Genomic DNA, 18,771 nt, shown 5'->3' with positions numbered 1-18,771 from the left:
TTGGTCAATCACAGCATTCTGCAACCAAATATCTATAAATAATGACTGCTAAACTGCCTTACATTTACATTTATGCATTTGGCAGACGCTTTTATCCAAACAGTCTTTATGGTGCATTCAAGGTATACATTTACAAGGCATTACAATTACTCATTCTATATTACTAGTATGAGTGTTTCCTGGGAAACTAACCCATAATCTGCTAGCGCAATGCTCAATTAAGCTTAAAGACCATATATTACCACTTTCTGACACTTTCAACTCTATGTTTCATGTCTATATATTTGGTGAGCCATGCATAATTTACAGTCAGTCGGTCATTATCACCAAAAACCATACAAAGCTTCTTTGCTCTTGTCTGGGTCCTGGTCAATGCTGGGTACATGACATGTATTATTCAATGTGCTGTGACTGGAGTACAGTGAGGACTTGTGTATGTTAAGGTGTGTATGGTAAGGCAGGCAGAGAGTCCACATAACTTCACCAAATCAGGCCTGAGAGATTAACACCAGATTTATCACCCTCTGAAACTGGAGTCTCTGACACTCTTTTAACTCTCTTATCATCTCCTGTTTGCGTTCTGGCTCACGTCTGCCAGAAGCAGCAGCAGCAGCAGGCCACATTGCTGCAAGGTAAGAGAAAGCCTCCCGTTCCTTCACAATACAGGAAGTCGTGCACTGAGTGCGTTTATCTAAGATCTTCCTCTACAACTGAGACGTTTATAGCTTCAGGGTGAATTAACTGTCTCTTGGTGGCCCCAGGATACATGAATAATATGCAAATATAATATTAAAACGGCTATAATTGTGAGCATGTGAAATGTCCATCCCCACTAAAGCTGAATCTGTCTTTCAGCCTTATGTTAACATTAAATTGGGGGTAGTGGGTGGGCTGAACTTTAGCACTTTTATTGATATATGGAGGCAGATACCTGATTGTTATCTATCTCTAAAGTTTACAGTTGTGTCAACAGCACAACAACACTTCAAAGTGCTTGCGTTTGATAAATGTATCATTGTCTTAGTAACATAAAAATATGTACGTAGGTGATTTTTTTAAATTAAGTTACAAGCATGTTTTATTATCTTGACATCATAAAACTTGAATCTCCTTGACGTAAAGGTTTAAGGAGGTACAATTTAAAAAAGAAAGATTTATTTTCACCAGTTACATTTTAGTTATGTACTGTATAACCACGTAAATGTTTAATCCATGTTGTCTTTCCAATCTACCACTGAAAAACAGATATGTACAATAAGGTTCAACATTGGTTGTATTTGTATTATGGAATATGCCAATTTTCCACCTCCCCTACTGTAAACATTCGATTTCTACAGTTTTTGAATCCATTCAACTGATTTCCGGGTATGCGGTATCACTTTTAGCATAGCTTAGCATAATCCATTGAATCTGATTAGACCATTAGCATTGTGCTAAAAATAACCAAAGTTTCTATATTTTTCCTACTTAAAACTTGACTCTTCTGTAGTTCCATCATGTATTAAGATCGACGGAAAATTAAAAGTTGGTAACTTTCAATAGCAGGGGACCGTTTTCGAGCACTTATACACTTAACATTATATATCATTATATACCATGGTACGGCAGCAAAGTCTTTGATTATTATGCCAGAATGAGAGTATAGTTCCTAGCCATATCTGCCTAGGAAATTGGAACTTTTTATTTTCCGTCGGTCTTAGTACACAATGTAACTACAAAAGAGTCAAGTTTTAAATAGGAAAAATATAGAAACCCTTTGGTTATTTTTGAGCATAATGCTTAATTGTCTAATCAGATTCAATAGATTGTGCTAAGCTATGCTAAAAGTGGTACCGCCAGACCCGGATATCGGCAGAATGGATTCCAAAACTGTAAAAATCAATGTTTAACTCAAGGGAAGCCTGAAAATGAGCCTATTTTGAAAAAATGTTTACTAATAAATACGTATTATAAGGTGTTACCCAAAGTGTTACCCAAATTTTACCCACATGATATTTGCAATGGCTTTCCTGTAGCATTGCATTAGGGACACACATGTTATAAGTTTGATCCCATAACACACATAATAAAAACATTTATAGGCTGAATGCACTGTAAGTTGCTTTGGATAAAAGCCTCTGCTTAATGCACAAATGTAAACAACTGGGTTTCTTAACAGTAAGGTTTTACTGAATATTATTGACATCAGTCCCTTTTACACTTACTGTACTGGTAAATTACTGGTAAATTGCAGTTAAGAGATCATGTGGAAACATCAGTCTTCCAATTTATCAGTTGTAAGATTACAAGTAATTTACTGGTCTGATGCTATGTGTGAACAAAGAATAGGATTAATAGTATGAGGACGGACAACGGCAAAATGTGCTCACAACTTTATGCCAATCACAATATTCTGACATAGATGACATGTTTGCCTCCCATGCCATTTATGGAAGTTTCTCTCCACATGCTGCTTCAACACACGTCAAGTGATGAATTGGCCAAATCACTTCACCAGAGTTGTTTAAAAACAATTTACCTTGTATTTGCCAAATTGCCCAAGTCTTTTTCGTTTTGAGAACGGATTTGAAATGATTGTGCTGAATGTCACATCACATATTCAAGTAAGATCTCCTTAACTCCGGGGTAAGTTTTATTTCATCTAACATTTCAAAAGGTTTATGCTTTCTGTCATTTAAAATAGTCACAGTAAACAGCAGGTTACTGCTCACAAACACGCATAGGGTTTGTGTGCTGCTTGTCAATGATGGCTCACAAACATGTGCAGGCGTAGGATTGGTGTGCTTGTCAATGATGGTTTACAAACAGTGCACGCGCGGGATATGTGTACTTGTCAATGATGGCTACTGCTTACAAACACACACAAGGGAGGAGTAAGTGTGTCTGTCAATGACAGGCATTCAATTCTGCAGAGGTACCATGGACATCTTCAGGCGCTGATTCTGTTTTGGCCTGGTCATAACTGGGTTTCCATCCAAACGTGAAGCGAGTCTTTTTAAAATTGGCGAATAAAGAAAAACAAAGAAATTGCCAAACTGAAGCTGTGCACAGAAGAAGAAATGCAGACTTTTTATGAAGGCACTAGCAGCAAGGACATTGCGACGACGTCGAGCCCCATATATGGTAAAGACAACTCCAGCAGAAACAGCTAGACCAGGGGAGGCGAACGTCGGTCCAGGGGCCTCATTTATAAAATGCTGCGTAAAAACCATCCTACATTTGATCTTACGATCATTTATCAAAAATGCGTACGTGTGATTCATAAACCGAACGTACGCGCAAAAAATGCGCGTACCCCTTTCAAATCTATAAATCGCAAATGAACTTGAACTTGTGCGCAGCCGAGCAGTTTCAGATCTCCGCCTTTAAACGATGCCTAATCAATGTCACAGACATATAAAAGAGCACTTCTCAATGTTTAAACCAAATTTCGAGCAGCAAGATTGGCTTATATTTCCAAAAACCTGCAGCAATCAGACAAGCATAAGTGCGTACGTCTGCTCAGACCCTGATGTGGCGCTTAGCACTTTTCCACGTCAAAGACAGCTTTTATAAATATGCACTTTGCCGTGGATTTTTGCATACGCAAACTTTACGCACGCTTTATAAATGAGGCCCCTGGAGAGCCGCAGTCCAGCAAAGTTTAGCTCCAACTCTATTTTTTCCAACCCTGTAGCTTTCTAGTAACTCTTTAGACCTTGATTAGCCTCTTCAGGTTTGTTTGATTAGAGTTGGAGCTAAACTCTGCGGGACTGTGGCTCTCCAGGACCGACGTTCCCACCCCTGAGCTAGACGGTCAGTCCCGTGGGTTTAATGTTCGCTACGTCAGAATTAATTCGGCAGATGCATATTCATCTCCCATTTTTTGCATTTACTCTTTTTCGCATAAATCAAAAACCACCTCAAGTGAGCGTAAAAACTTTTTTTGCGAATTAATTGATTTTTAATCTAAATTTGGCGTTTCCATTACTTCTTTTGATGCGATACTTCAAAATGCGCATAAAATCATGGTGATGGAAACTGTTGTTATTCGAAAATACTGTTTAAAAGAGGCTATTATTTTCTTTACTTAATGCATATGTATACAGTTAACGTAGTTATCCAGTGCAAAGTAAATTTAAATCGTTTAAACTTGTGCCTAAAGCCCTATTTCTTAGATTGATAGGTCTTAGAGTATTGGTTTAGGTCATGTCTCTCTCTCCCTCTCTTTCTCTAGTACAACCTTAAATACTAGTGCAAAAGTATAAGTCTGCGGGTAATTATCTTGTAGCATATAATTGTTTTAATGATTCATTCAGAGGCCCCACAAACATAAAGAAAACAAAGAGGGAAAAATAGGGGATAATACAGCTTGAATTAGTACAGTATGCTGAGGAGATGACGGGCTGACATATCAGTCCACAAGATCATAGGGGCTCAGCTTTTAAGTGTTGAAACATTACCACACACCAAGAGAGGGGAAAAAAACCTCCACAAAGAATGCTGGGATATCAAAAATAAAAAGAGGCGAGCATAAACACACGCTCTTCGACAGAAGACCTGACCCTCTCCAGCCACCATCCTATCCACAAAACACACCAACAACTGCACGCTTGTTTACATCAACACATTTGTTGTGGCGCACCACTGCGGTTGGGCTGGGCTGTGGGTGAGAGAGAGACGTTCCCTTGCTCTGTGTCCTTCTCTCTTCATAGCTCTGGTTTGGCCACATCTCAAAGCCACTAGATCTGGCCAGGCTTCCATGGGTAGCTTTTAAAAAACACATGCACGCTCGTACTAGTCAGCTGTCAGATCTACTAAGCGGGAAGATGTCACCCCTGCTCTTTATTTGTCTGGAACTAATCTTAGTCTCATTCTGCGGTCAGCGTATTGCTTTAGTGAGTAACACGGCCACTGTCATGCGACCTTCTGAATGTGTCAGCCAACGCTTGCAGGACGCAATTCTCTTTTTTTCCCAACTGTGAGCTGAAATCTATTTGGAAATGCAGTTATATTTAGATCATAATTGCATTAAGCGAATGCGTTGTTAAAATAATTGCAGTTTTGTTACTTAATTGTTCTCCTACATAGAGCCATTTTAAGGTATTTAGCAACAGTTTAGACAAAACCAGATCCAAAGACAAACAACCAGAGGAACTAGAGTGGAAAAACATTCACTAAAAGTCGTTCTGATGAAATCTGATGATGACAGATAGACAGAAAGTGATAAAAAGTGCATCTTTCAATGAAAACATTATCAGACACATTCATAATCTCTTGCATGTACACGCAAACACGTTTTTTATCTATATAAATGAAGACATAGTTATAAATACCATAACCAAACCCTAACCCACACTCTAAATGAAAAAAATTGCATTTTTACAAATATGATGATTTTTTTTTACAAATTAGAACATCCACAAATGGAGGTTTTGCTCACTTTTAGGTAAAAATGGGTCCACAAAATATAGTAGGTACACACACACATTCTGGTTTCCATGTTATGTGGGGACATGTAATGCATTTTACACCGTACAAACTGTATATTCTATTCCCCCTTCCTAACCCCAACTATCACAGAAAACTTTTTGCTACTTCACATTTTCAAGTAACATCATTTTGTTTGATTTATAAGCTTGATTCCTCATGGGGACCTCAAAATGTCCCCACAAGGTCACAAAAATACTGGTATTCCTATCTTTGTGGGGACAATTGGTCCCTGCAACATACCAGGTACACACATACACACACACACACACACACACACACACACACACACACACACACACTACTTATCAGGCCTGAGACACACAAAGGCAGAGTAGATTAATATTTGACAGCTCTATATCTGGCAATGGGAGGATATGTTTGAAGAGAGAGGTGTGTGGTTAAGACAGAAGACTGCATTACTCTTCCGTTGCCGCCTAAACAGCACTCCCAGGTCTAGGTCAAGTACACACCTAAAAACCTAAATGCTATATATGTGATTCATTTATACAAATTTAAAAAAAAAAGAAAAGTTAATGTCTTTTCTTGCATGATTAATGGGCTTTATATTAAGGATCAGGTTTACATGCTCAAATATGATCTAAGAATATATTAATTACTAGGTTTTTCTAAGGTCAGTGAGTGTGTTTACATGCAGTTTTACACTGCGTCCTAACTAGACACAATGCAATATGATTTCAGCAATAGGCAATTTGTCTGTTCATAGTGTTCAACACGAAAAAGCGTCATAGTGCGACACAATCAATAACAAAACAAAGCCAATCAGTACAGTTTTTCTGAAGACTGCACACACAAACAGAGAGGCATACCTCCTATTTTTATTGCTTTTCTTATGCAACTTGAGGGAGTTGTTATATATTTCTGCTTTTAACATCTAATCACTTTACTTCGTTTTGAAGATTAATATTTATAATACACAGAACTTTCAGAGCTGTCAGCCAAGACAACACAGTCCACTGTCACTCATCGCTGTCACTCAGGCACGTGCACAGATAGGGCTCAACCTGTGCAGAACACATGCCCTTTTTGTCCTTACACTCTGAAGTGCCCTTTTTTGGAGGTGTTTTATTATTATTATTTTATATATATAAATTAATGCTATTGTTAAACATTTACCTCTGTCTGTGTGTTTTACAAATATATTTATCAAGTAAAATTATTAAAAAACTAAATATTTTTGGATCCGCTCAAACTGTCTGTCAAACATCTTAACTCCGACCCCTGAGTGCAGCGAGCTGAAGTTCCACAGCAGTCAGAGGCAGCTGAACGTCTTGCAACGGTAAATAAGTATCTTGTTGTTTGAGTACAATGCTGTCTCATTACGAAAGAAACACTAGTATGTATATAACGGCGCATGTTTTATAAATTTGAGCAGAGCCGAATTATCCATAGACGGGATTGGTCGAGTGGGCAATCAGGGGGCACTAAGAGCTCCAAACTGCGACCAAATTGAGTTTTTGACAAAGCGCGAGCAGTTTTTAAACAAGTGTTCACCCATGTGAAGGGCACCCGTGAAAACAATACGGAATGCACGGTCGGGTTTTTACCGCTTTTTTTGCATGACGCGTCTCAATCGTTAAAATCGTTAAAATGTCTAGCCTACATTAACACCAAAAACATATCAGATTAGAAAGGTCTTAGACATCAGATGCCCAGTTGGGAAAACTGGATAGAGACGAAAAACGTGTAAAGGATACAAGTATGTACACTATATTGCCTGTCACTCATTATAGTATGCAATCTGGATATAATTTATTGTATATGCATGTATCTTATGCATTGAATTAGTCAAGGGAGTTGTATGATTGTTGTATGATTATTTGGTTCATAACTTTTTATTCTGAAATCAACTGCATAGAGTTAAGTCTACTTAGTATTTAGTATATTTATTAGTAATGCAGTTATTTGCACCTTCAAAAGACCAAGGTTCCTGGTCCTCAGCACAGTTTTTGCCAGGTAGGCAGAGATACATGTTGAATATGCTAACGGTATGGCTATAGTATAGTATAATCTCCTATTTTGATCTTTAATCTCCTATTTCCCCTCTTCTCAATCACATATCAATCACACAAACATGTTAACCAAATAATAAAAATGAGCTTATAAAACAAACAGAATACCTTTTTTTTCTTCAAACATATTTTAATGTAACTTTATGTAAGCAGAGGAAAAAATTAAAATTTATATATTCTACAATTAAATAAGAGCAAGTTCACAAGAGCACTTCACAAACACATGACTACAAATAGGCCTAATACAGACAAACACCCAGGATGTAAATTGTTAAAGCCAACTTAAAAGGGCAGATATCGTTTGCACTGTATAATGCCAAGCTATCATAAAATGTCATTTTTCATTCATTAATAGTGATTTTTTTCAATCATTAATAGTGAATAAATATAAAGCTATTAAGATGATTAATAAGTGATATTTATTTGGAGGGGGTGCCCTTTTTCAGTTTCAGCACATGCCCCTCAAAAGGTCTGTGCACGGCCCTGCTGTCACTCATCGCCGGATTGCATCGCTTCTGGTTAGGACAAAAACTGATTAACATGGAAAAGATCCCCTTTCTTTAATTATGGAGCTAATAGTTCATCTATTGGGAATATTGTTACTCTGATTATCCTTAAGCTGATAACGTTTATAACGCGTAAAATAGTTCTTTTATCAGGAAAACGTCATAACCGGCTTGTGCAAAATCTGCTACATTAAAGGTGCAGTGTGTAAATTTTAGCGGCATCTAGTGGTGAGGTTGCGAATTGCAACCAATGGCTTAGTCCACTGCTCACCCCTCGATTTTGAAACACATAAAGAAGCTACGGTAGCTGCCACCGGAAAAACATGTCATCGCCGGAGACAACTTAGTAACTTAGCAACTTCTGTAGAAAAATGGCGACACAAAATGGCGACTTCCATGTAAGGGGACCCTCAGTGTATGTAGATAAAAAGGTCTCGTTCTAAGGTAATAAACACATAACGGTTTATTATAAAAAGGTCTTTATACACCGCTGATAATATAGTTTTGTATATTATTTTGCATTTCTGTCAAGAGATCCTTCTAAAAATTACACACTGCACCTTTAAAATCCATTGTTGCATTTACAGGTTCTGTAGACATGAGAACAGATACAACAGTGTAGCTTTTGACAGATTTCCCGCCGGCATTTTGAATAACTACAGTAGGCAGAATATAGGTGGCGACATCACTGCCTGCGAAACCTGATGAATCTCAAAATACCATGTTTTTGGCATAGCCAGTTTATTAATTTGCATGTAAACACACGAAAACAGATTTCTATAAGCAGATTTTCAACAGATATCATCTTATTTTGTGCATGTAAACACACTCAGTGGGATTAATGGAGTAGTTAAAGAAAATATATTTAACACATTATAATAAAATGAGGCTACGTGTGCTGAACTGAACGTATCACTTTTAAGATTAAGATCACTCTGTTTTAGAAAATATTTCGGGTTTTTTATTTAAGAAAGATCTCTAAAAACATTGAAATAAGTATAAATTTGTGAGAGCATTATTAATAATTTTTCGTTGGCAAGATTAAGACTTATTGTTGAAGGTTTCAGTAACCCTGTTGTTTGTATGTTTTGTTATCTCTGTAATGCTTGGATATGGGTTAGCTAAAGTATTAAATTATGTTTGCCGATGAGTGATTGCTGAATGTGTTTAATAGCAAACCTCAGCTCAGAGACTGAACTCCTGACCCTCAGATTGACCACACCCATTGTGATCACTGAACCATGTGCAACCTGACAAAGAGCATCTGGCACAATACAGTCCTGCACAGGTCCCAGAGTCCCCCACCCTCCCAATCCCAGATACAACACGTTTCTGAAAACTCCAGTTGTCACGGAAACCATTGTTTTGCCTTCCTTCTTCCTGCCATGCATTCCTTCTCACAATGCGTTGAAAAGCAAATTGGTCTTTGACAAAGCGCTAGAGGACTGTTTGGGAACGAGCGCTAAGGAGACTGGATTGGATGAAAGACAGACATGAATAAAAAAGCACGCTGCAATCAAATGAATAAAAAGGTAAAAAAGCAGGAACAAGTGAACAACAAGAGCAGCCGACTTTGAAAGCTGGTCATCAGTCTGTAAGCACTGGTACCTGATATCACTTAGACAGATGTTATCTGTCCTTCCCGCAGAAGGGCAGACGCGGGACAAGTGAAACAGGGAAGACAAATACATAGAGAAAGATTAGACACCCATGATGAAGGGCTCAGAATGTCTCTCATCCTCTAGCAGACATACTTTGTTGAGTATACTGCATGTTCATAAAACAGCTTTCAGTATTTAGTACTACGTGAAATTCAAATTCTGGTATTGCCAGAATTGTCCAGGGGACATTGAATCACTTTTTGGGTCCAATCAGTCATGTTAGCCTAAATGCAACAATAATGTGGAAGTGATTATTGTTCAAGACAGCAGACCAACTGTTGGTGATGCAATAAAGTTGATTTTACTATACACAAACATGCAGTAAAGCAATGGCGAATCTCCCAATAAAAGCTAATACAATGAAGCTGTGATCTTCTAATAACAGTGGCAGAATGAACACCAACCAGAGACTGACAGCAACTTATTACGATGGGCAATTTCACAAATTCACACTTACAAATAAGTCTGATAGATTAAGTTGTAAACGTATTTGGCATGCTGTCCGTGAAGAGGGCTCTGAGTTCGGAAATGAGCCCAAACGCAGAGTATCCCCCGCAAGGTTTAGGAAGTAACCTGGTGAGTGAGAGGAGATGGGGTGGTGGGGGGATTCTGAAGACTGTAGAGAATCCTTTGGTGAGTTTGACTGTGATTATACATGGGCTTGCCTTCATGCTGATAGGGTAGATATGTTGATTACTGATTGTAGACAGCTGGTGATACTAGAGGATTTGTCGATTACTGATTGTAGACAGCTGAAGGCACTTGAGTAGTTTATTTGATGTGTTACTCCCGAACTACGTTAATAAAACATCATATATATACATATAAATGTACGCATTTGGCAGATGCTTTTATCCAAAGCAAATTACAGTGCATTACATAATTTTTTTATCTGTATGTGACATACTGCTTAATTAGCTCATAATTTTTCTAGTACTTTAAAGGATATGTTTTTATATCCTGTATATAATGCACGATAAATGTTCATGTAGTTTAACCAATTTTCTGTTTGTCTCTCATTTATTGTAATTACATTTGTGTAAAACACCAAATATTATTTATACTTATACCACGGGTCCGTTGAATGCTGCATTCTGATTGGCTGAGAAATGTTCTATGGGTGTTGATTATTTTTCTGTAAACTGCAAACCTAACTTGTCAAATGTCTTAAAAATAGGCACCAGAGCAATGTTTGTGGTAACCGTGGTATAAGCGGAATAATTGACTCCGGTCCTTTGAATTATTTGAAAATAATGCACACCTGCGGTGTAACGGCACGACGCAAAGTGCATTATTTTCTTATAATTCAATGGCCCGTCGTCAATTATTCCTTACATAACAGCCTCATATTAGCCAATCGACCACACTGCTTTCTCAATATCAGCTTCTAAAAACCCATATCAGTCGATCATCATGGAGACCTGCACCAATTTAATTGATTATTGAATTTATGGGCCATGGCTAAAAGCATTTTTTTTTAAAGTATTAAACAAAACGAATTGGCCGAGCAAGCACAGATGTATTTTTTCAAATAATCATGGAGAGGCTCTCCTCACGGGGGTTTATTTAAAAAACAAACTCAGAATAATGCATTCAGAAGAGAAAAAAGAGCATTAGAGAAAAATGGAAAAAGGAAGAAGAGAAATCATCCTCACAGTTCTTCCAGATAGGGCAGGTTTCTGAAGACATTTGCAGGCAGTTCAGTGATGTTGTTCATACTGAGGTCTCTATGGAAACAAAAAAAACACAGTCAAAGTCAGTGGTTTAGCACCATTCTCTATAGCAGTAATTCTTAAAGTGTGGTCCGCGGACCACTAGTGGTCCACCAAACCCCCCCAGTGGTCCACCAAAAGATGACCTAAACTAGGCAAGTGTTTATACAATCGTCACTTATTTAAGTAGATTTTTAATGCACTTGGGAAACTGTGATATCAGTTCTTGCCATTCTGTTTTAATAACTTAAAATGGATTGGTGGCTAAACCAAAGAGAAGTCAAAAGAAAAGATCAAGCGTCAACTGAAAGCAGCTAAAATCCACAGATCTATTAGTTTTGTAATTTACTAGTTTTTGTTTCATGTGTAAAATCCCTGTAATTTCAGTGATTTTGGACATTAAGGGGAAATATTTTTTTCAGCATTTTATTGTTACCATAGTTACAGGAATAGACTTCACTTCATATACCCACCACCTCAGTTTTAAACTAATGGCTCTTTGGAATGACATTAAGTGGGACCTAGGCTGTTATAGTTTAATTGCACATTTCACATTTACTTTTTCAAATGAACTAAAATTCATATAATAATTTCTGAACATAGCATTGCATTTGTGTTTATAAAAATTAGTGGAGCTAATTTGACTTGAAACAGTTGCATATTAAACTTAAATTTAGCTTATCCTTCCTATTTTGTTGTTTTTGGGGGGCGTGTTAAAAAGGGATTCTGTTAGGTGGTCCTCAAAAAAAAATTGGAAGATAAAGTGGTCCTTGTGCTGAAAAAAGTTTGAGAAACACTGCTCTATAGGTTAACAACATATGCATGCACAGTCACATGTAATGAGGGTCATACCAACTTGTATGGCAGAGATAAAGGAGTTTAACACAGTTTGATTCAGTCGGCTGTGAGTGTGATCTGACTTAATAACAAAAGTTTTGTTAAAAAACAAAATCTCAGACCGTGCCCCTCCCCAAGACCAAAAAGAAAGAGTTGATAAAGAAATGTACCTCAAAATCTTGACATGAGGGAATTTGAATGGGATCTCAATCCACCTACCACAGCTGATGTTCATGCTTTACAAGTTCAAACAGAGATCTGTGTGTCTGAGACAACTGATAAGGTCTGAATCCAGATCACTTAGTGAGATCTAGCTGCATGAAACAATAATAGAAAGCCAGTCTAAATGAAAGTGTATTTGATCTAACCTAATCAGTGCTGCTATATGATAGCACACAATGATGATGTACCTCTGTTGTCATGCAAGAATGACATCAGGGGTTTACAAATGTTTACTTGAGAGATGAGAGTCTGTAAAAATATACTAGCAAACAAGAGTCTCACGATAAACAACATTTCAACCAACAGCTATCTTACGCATTTAAATTCTCATTTCCAATCATCCTCTGAAATCTCTCCTGCTTTGCATTATCCCCAGAATTACTATTTTAACAGTACTATGCTTGTGAAAATCCAGCTAATGTCATTGTTTTGTGATTTATTATTTTGTACATAAAATCATCCTACATAATGTAAAGAACATTCTTTAAAAATGTTACCTTGATATATTTAATATTGACTGAGTAAGACATAGATTCAAATAAATGTGGAATTAATGTTTGAAAATCAAAAGTTGATGCTCTTAATCCCATAATAAGATTATGAGACTTTAGCCTGGATTTTACAGGCAGGGTCACATATCAAAGATTTACTATTGAGAATCATAGAATCAACATGATACAAAATTTGCAGTCTAAACACTGCAGTAAATGGTTAAGTAGGTCTAGATTCAAGAAAGGCAAATAAGCAAGTACAATTTTGAATTAAAAAAAGGCAAAAATAAGGATGTATTTGTTAATTATTTAAATCTCTCATAACACACAATGTTTCTGCATATCTGTTGTTAATCTTGAGTACATATGCAGTAGTATTCAATATTTTATATCTCCGAAGAGTTTAGTTTGATCTGAGTTATAAAAGACAGCTGAGCTATATCGATTGTTTCCTAAAAAGCACGGAAATATTCGGGAGGAGGAGTCACAAGCAAGCAAGACTCGATACAACACTGGATAACTTATGATTCATTACATGTTTGTGCCATTTACATTATATGCACTTACGCACCAATTTCCAACATAACACAAAAGTCTGACTTACCCCCTGCAACTCATGAACCGGTTGGGACTTTCCAACGGAATCCAGCAGTAAACAAACACATACGCAAAACTACGCTGCTACCCCGGATAAACAAACTATATTCATTGTTTCCATAATGCTGGCTTAATTCTCCTTACATCCAAAAACACACTTCTTCTTTCGTGCCATTGTTGAGTTTTAATATAAAACAAAGCTGTCGTGTGAAGTAATGCATGTGACTTCTAGCGTCCTCGGTTCTCGCCTCTCCCGCTGATTGATTTGTGGCCGTGCTTTTAGGGGGAAGTGCCCATTAAAGAAATTATACGTAAGGTCTACCCATGCTAGGTAAGATGTACCTATGTTCTAAAAAAAAACTTGTATGAACCCTGGCGAAGTGCATTTGGCACAGAATTACTCTGTAACACGTCCAACTGCTTTTTTGACACTTTGCCTATGTTAAGCATGAGGAATCCAACTCTTAAACTGTGTTAATAAGTCAGAATGCATGAAATACCACGCCCCCCCCCCATGCATGAGCTACCATGAACTCAGACAGGACAATACTTATACAGCATTTATTAATCTTTGTTCATTTTAATTTTGGCATTTACTAATACATTAATATATGCTGAAAATGTTTTCATAGTTTTTTATATTAGTTAATGCATTTACTTATGTTTACTACACAAACATAGCAGCAATAAAACAGCTTAAATTATCTAAATTCATCAATCTAACCTCTGTGCTGCTGCTTGTTCTAGTTTATGTACTGTAGGGTCACTGGAAGTGCTGGAGTAAATCCCAGCAAATCTTAGGCCAAATGCTAAATTGCAAATGAAAGGCAACACAACTCTGTTCGGTGCCACACAATGAAATGAGAAACTTTACCTTTAAGAGCACAGTCTGAATGTTGCAACCTAATGTGAGTGCCAAAATAAACACACAGCATGAAACAGGCCTAACTTTCTCATTTTGTCCTCAAGCACCATAGCTTTAGTGGCGATACCAACATCTGATGAAATGAAATGTCACTACAGTACAATTCTCCATACTTAGAACTACAAGTTTTTTTTATTCTCCCTTTCCTATCATATTTGTATTAAATCATCCCTGTCCCGACTTCTACAGTATCCCTAAGGCTTCTAAGCTCTAAGCAGAGAAAGAGAGAAAGCGAAAGGGGGGCTGTCAAGGAGACAGAGGGATAGCATGTAGCAGCATGACAAAAATGCAGGCAGTACACAAAATGTTTTCCTCTGTCTCTATTTTCTCATTTGGGCTAAAAGGTGAAGTGTGTGGGCAGCCAGAAAAGCAAATGGTAGATATGTATCGAAAGAGGTCAGAACAGACCAAAACACCCGCTGTTAAAAACGACACAACACACTCCCAGAGAGGAAGTGAGCAACTGTGCATGTAAATCACAATAAATGTGTTATCATATTACATACTTGTTATACGTTTTAGTGTTGTTTATTTATTCAGCCGTATTCCAGCCAGCATTGTGTGTGTTCTATCTTTGTTCTGGAAGAGACTGACTAAAGCCGGGCAGGGTTTTCGGCTGGGCCCGAGATCTTGATTAGGAATCCATTTTGTGTGGCTTCAAAAGCCGGGCCGCACACAGTAGACGTGATGACGGGGTCTGACAGAGCCCAACAAACATGTGACAATAGCTAATGAGGCAGGTCCCCACCCCCTCAAAAAAGAGGAAAACCAGAGGCCGACATCTTGGATTTCACTGCATCGGTTTTGAAAGCGTATATCTGAGCATGAGGGCCTCTGGCCGTGCTGTGTATCAGATTACCCCATCACACACATATGACCACTGAAAGGGGTCTCCTTATCCCCCTTGCAGCTATGACCTTCCATCACTGTGCTATCTCTTTTTTTGATCCACAGGTTACCTGCCCTATCCAATTTCCCTTTAGGCTGATTTGAATGGCCCATCGACTAGAAGTGCACTTACTTATTCTCATCTCATTCCTTATCATTCTCTCTCTTCCCCTCCTCCCTCTCTCTGCGGAGCGCCCCTGGGCCCCTATTTGTGCAGCGGCCCCGGTGGTCCGCTGGATACATTATGTATTGCTGACAGTCCTGTTTCCCCGTACATACACATTCAGTCCTCTACGCCCGCAGTCTTTCGCCCTACTGCAAACTCTCTCAGTGTTTTGGCTGAGGTGCAGGATGAGAGAGAGGAAGATTATGTGTGTGTGTGTGTGGGGGGGGGGTTCGGGTCTGTGAATGTGATCTCTATCCTTCAGTAGAAGGTTTTCTCATTAGGGGCCAAACTGCAGTGACAAAGACGGGGACGGAGACAGAGGCCTACTGAAGCCATTGCTGTAGGAAACTCAATAGTATAGGGCTGATAACGTGTGTGTGTGTGTGTGTGTGTGTGTGTGTGTGTGTGTGTGTGTGTGTGTGTGTGTGTGTGTGTGTGTGCATGTACCTGGTAATTATCACATTGTGGGGACCAATTGTCCCCACAAAGATAGGAATACCAGTGTTTTTGTGACCTTGTGGGGACATTTTGATGTCCCCATGAGGAAACAAGCTTATAAATCAAACAGAATGATGTTTCTTGAAAATGTGAAGTAGCTGAAAGGTTTTTGTGATGGTTGGGGTTAGGGAATGGGGTAGGTAAGGGGAATAGAATATACAGTTTGTATGGTATAAAATGCATTACGTCTATGGAATGTCCCCACAAAACATGGAAACCAGAATGTGTGTGTGTGTGTGTGTGTGTGTGTGTGTGTGTGTGTGTGTGTCACAAGACCAGTTCTACCACATTTATGTTTGAATAAAGCATAATTATTAACTGTATGCATTTGGCTCTTGGAGGTAAAGTGTATAATTGCACTATAAATGTGGAACTTTCCAATGGGTGCCATTTCTAAAAGGACACAATAAAGCATAGAAAATAAAGTGTAGGGCATTATATGACAGTGAGCAACTGTAATCTCATTTGTGGAAATAAGATAAACCATGCCTGTTGTGACACACCTCAACAATTTTATGGCTCCTCCACAAGGAAGATTCAGTAATGAGTCACATAAAACATTCTTGTTTTTTATTACATTAAATTAAAAGAAATCATGTTGGGTTAACCCAATGGTTCTCAAACTGGGGGAATGGTGCCAAGGTGGCCCCAGTATTTTATAAACTATTTTTTTAAATACATTCATTTATCATAAATTCTTTGCAATTAAACCTCAGAAAAAGCTACACTGGTGCTAAATAGCACTAAAAGTAGCTCACTGACTGGTAATCATATGGGAACCATTTTTGTGCTAAACATCACCTATGTAGCACCTGTGAAGAACCATATTGTGCTATGTTATTCCTTAAGTGGTGCTATAGTCATGCTTTAGCACTACCTATGGTTCTACTGAGGTGCCTTATATGTGCTCCTTAGCACTAAAAATGGTTCCCCTATGATTACGAGCTGTTTAGCACAATTTTTTTAGAGTGAACTTACCAACAGCACTACATTTTATTATTTAAAGTCCATGTCAAGTCAGATATTAAGTGTGTTCTGACGTTGTTACACCAGAGAAAAATGTGTTACTAACCACCCAACCAAATTTGAAAAATGGAAAAACGCCAAGTAAATAAAATAAGTAAGCAAAATAGTAGAAAAATAGGTAGCTTTCTCTGCTCACAATCGCTGGGGGCGTGTCCTCTGTCAGTGGTGAAACCACGCCTACTCACGGGAAAGCTGCCGTCTCTCTTAACTTTTAAATACAGCTACAACCTGAATGGATGCTTGCGACTGTGTTATGCTGGGGCCATGCGCTTGTGGCTCAAGTCCATTAACCAAACCCAAATAATCCTGAACACAGTAATGGTAAAAAACTGTTTAACGAACTAACTCTGAAATTCAGTACTTTTTGGCATGTTTCAGCGTTTAGAAACTATTTTCAAGATTGACTTTACAAAGACTTTATGTCTTGTTAAATTCAAAAAGTTTTAAAATAGTCATTCATTTTTTTGGGGGGGGGGGGGCAAAAGGAATGCACGAGGGGCAACTTTCCAAAATCTCTGATGAAGCCAATACGGAAGTGATTTAAACTGCCATTCATTGACTGGCCGCTAGATGCTGGCTCCAAAAGGGAGTCAATTCCCATAGACCTCCATGTTAAAATGATCAACTTTACTGTGGAAAATAATGTTTACAGTCTGGTACAAAAAGTGTTTTTGGTCTATATAGCTAATTTTTGCCTGAATCGAGCTAAGCAGATGTAATTTCAGCAACCAGCCACCTCAGCTTCACCCATGTCCCGCCTCTTTATCCATTTTTGATTATCCGCGAGTGATGCGCTGTGACGCACGGCCAAGATGGCGACGGCAGAAAGCACCGCCTACTTTTAGCTTGAAAAATGCTCTTCACAAACCTATGGGTGACGTCACAGACACTACGTCCATATTTTTACAGTCTATTGAATGCACTCTACACAAGGGGTAGGGGAGGCGTGTGCCGAAAAGTTAAATGCAAAGTAGCGGGTAAAGCACTTATACATGTGCTTTGGACTTTATCAAAACATGTGTCTCTGGCCAAAGATTGAACTACGACCTCAAGGCGGAGTCTGTGAGCAGTTATGGTTGGGGCGTAATCAATGTGACATCACATTGTTAGGAGATCCCCAACAGCCTGTTTGTTGAATGTTGCTGTTTAAAAGAGATTACACAAAGAAGTATAGATGGATTTGTATATTAACAGTATGTTTCTGCACACACACTGGCGACTTATTTTCTGCTAGAAACACATTTAAAAGTGCTTTGCACACAAAGCATGTGTAGGTCATCTTATAAAACGTTCCATAAGATCAACACAAAACCTAATCTGTCTGTGGAAAAATAAAACTGCATTAGTGAAATTACTAAAAAGCCCCTATCAAGGATTAGCAAGAAGAAATCCTGCAACATGCTCAAACAGTTAAAGATTTCAGTTTGTATGGCGGATACAATACAGCATTGTCATTACATTGCTAACCCCAGAAACACAAATAAGGACCACCCTAAGCGCTACAGATGGAGTGTGACTGAATGAAAAATACATACTACAGACATGGAAGGAAGAAGGAAAGCATTATATTTGGAGAACGCAGGCAAATGTCAAGTCTCAACAGAGCACTGCAGACTAACAGTAAGACTAACAGAACCAAATAAAATCAGAAGTATGAAAGAAATCTGTCCTGCATCCTAGAGGTAGACAAATTAATCAGCACCGATAGTTCATTTGTGGAACAATCGACTATCGGCAAAA

General features: G+C 38.2%; 1 protein-coding gene across 1 annotated transcript in view; it reads right to left on the bottom strand.

The window, feature by feature from the left end:
- Positions 1-18,771, bottom strand: part of lgr4 (leucine-rich repeat containing G protein-coupled receptor 4) — a 53,740-nt gene that overhangs the window by 23,180 nt on the left and 11,789 nt on the right. Inside the window, exon 3 of the mRNA XM_065267857.2 lies at positions 11,325-11,396. Coding sequence (XP_065123929.1) covers positions 11,325-11,396 — 72 coding nt within the window. The remainder of the gene's footprint in view (positions 1-11,324; positions 11,397-18,771) is intronic.

Source organism: Paramisgurnus dabryanus, chromosome 2 (assembly GCF_030506205.2).
Source record: "Paramisgurnus dabryanus chromosome 2, PD_genome_1.1, whole genome shotgun sequence".
Classification (NCBI taxonomy): Eukaryota; Metazoa; Chordata; class Actinopteri; order Cypriniformes; family Cobitidae; genus Paramisgurnus; species Paramisgurnus dabryanus.
Note: the sequence above shows the minus strand (reverse complement) of the source record. Positions and strands in the feature narration are given on the sequence as shown.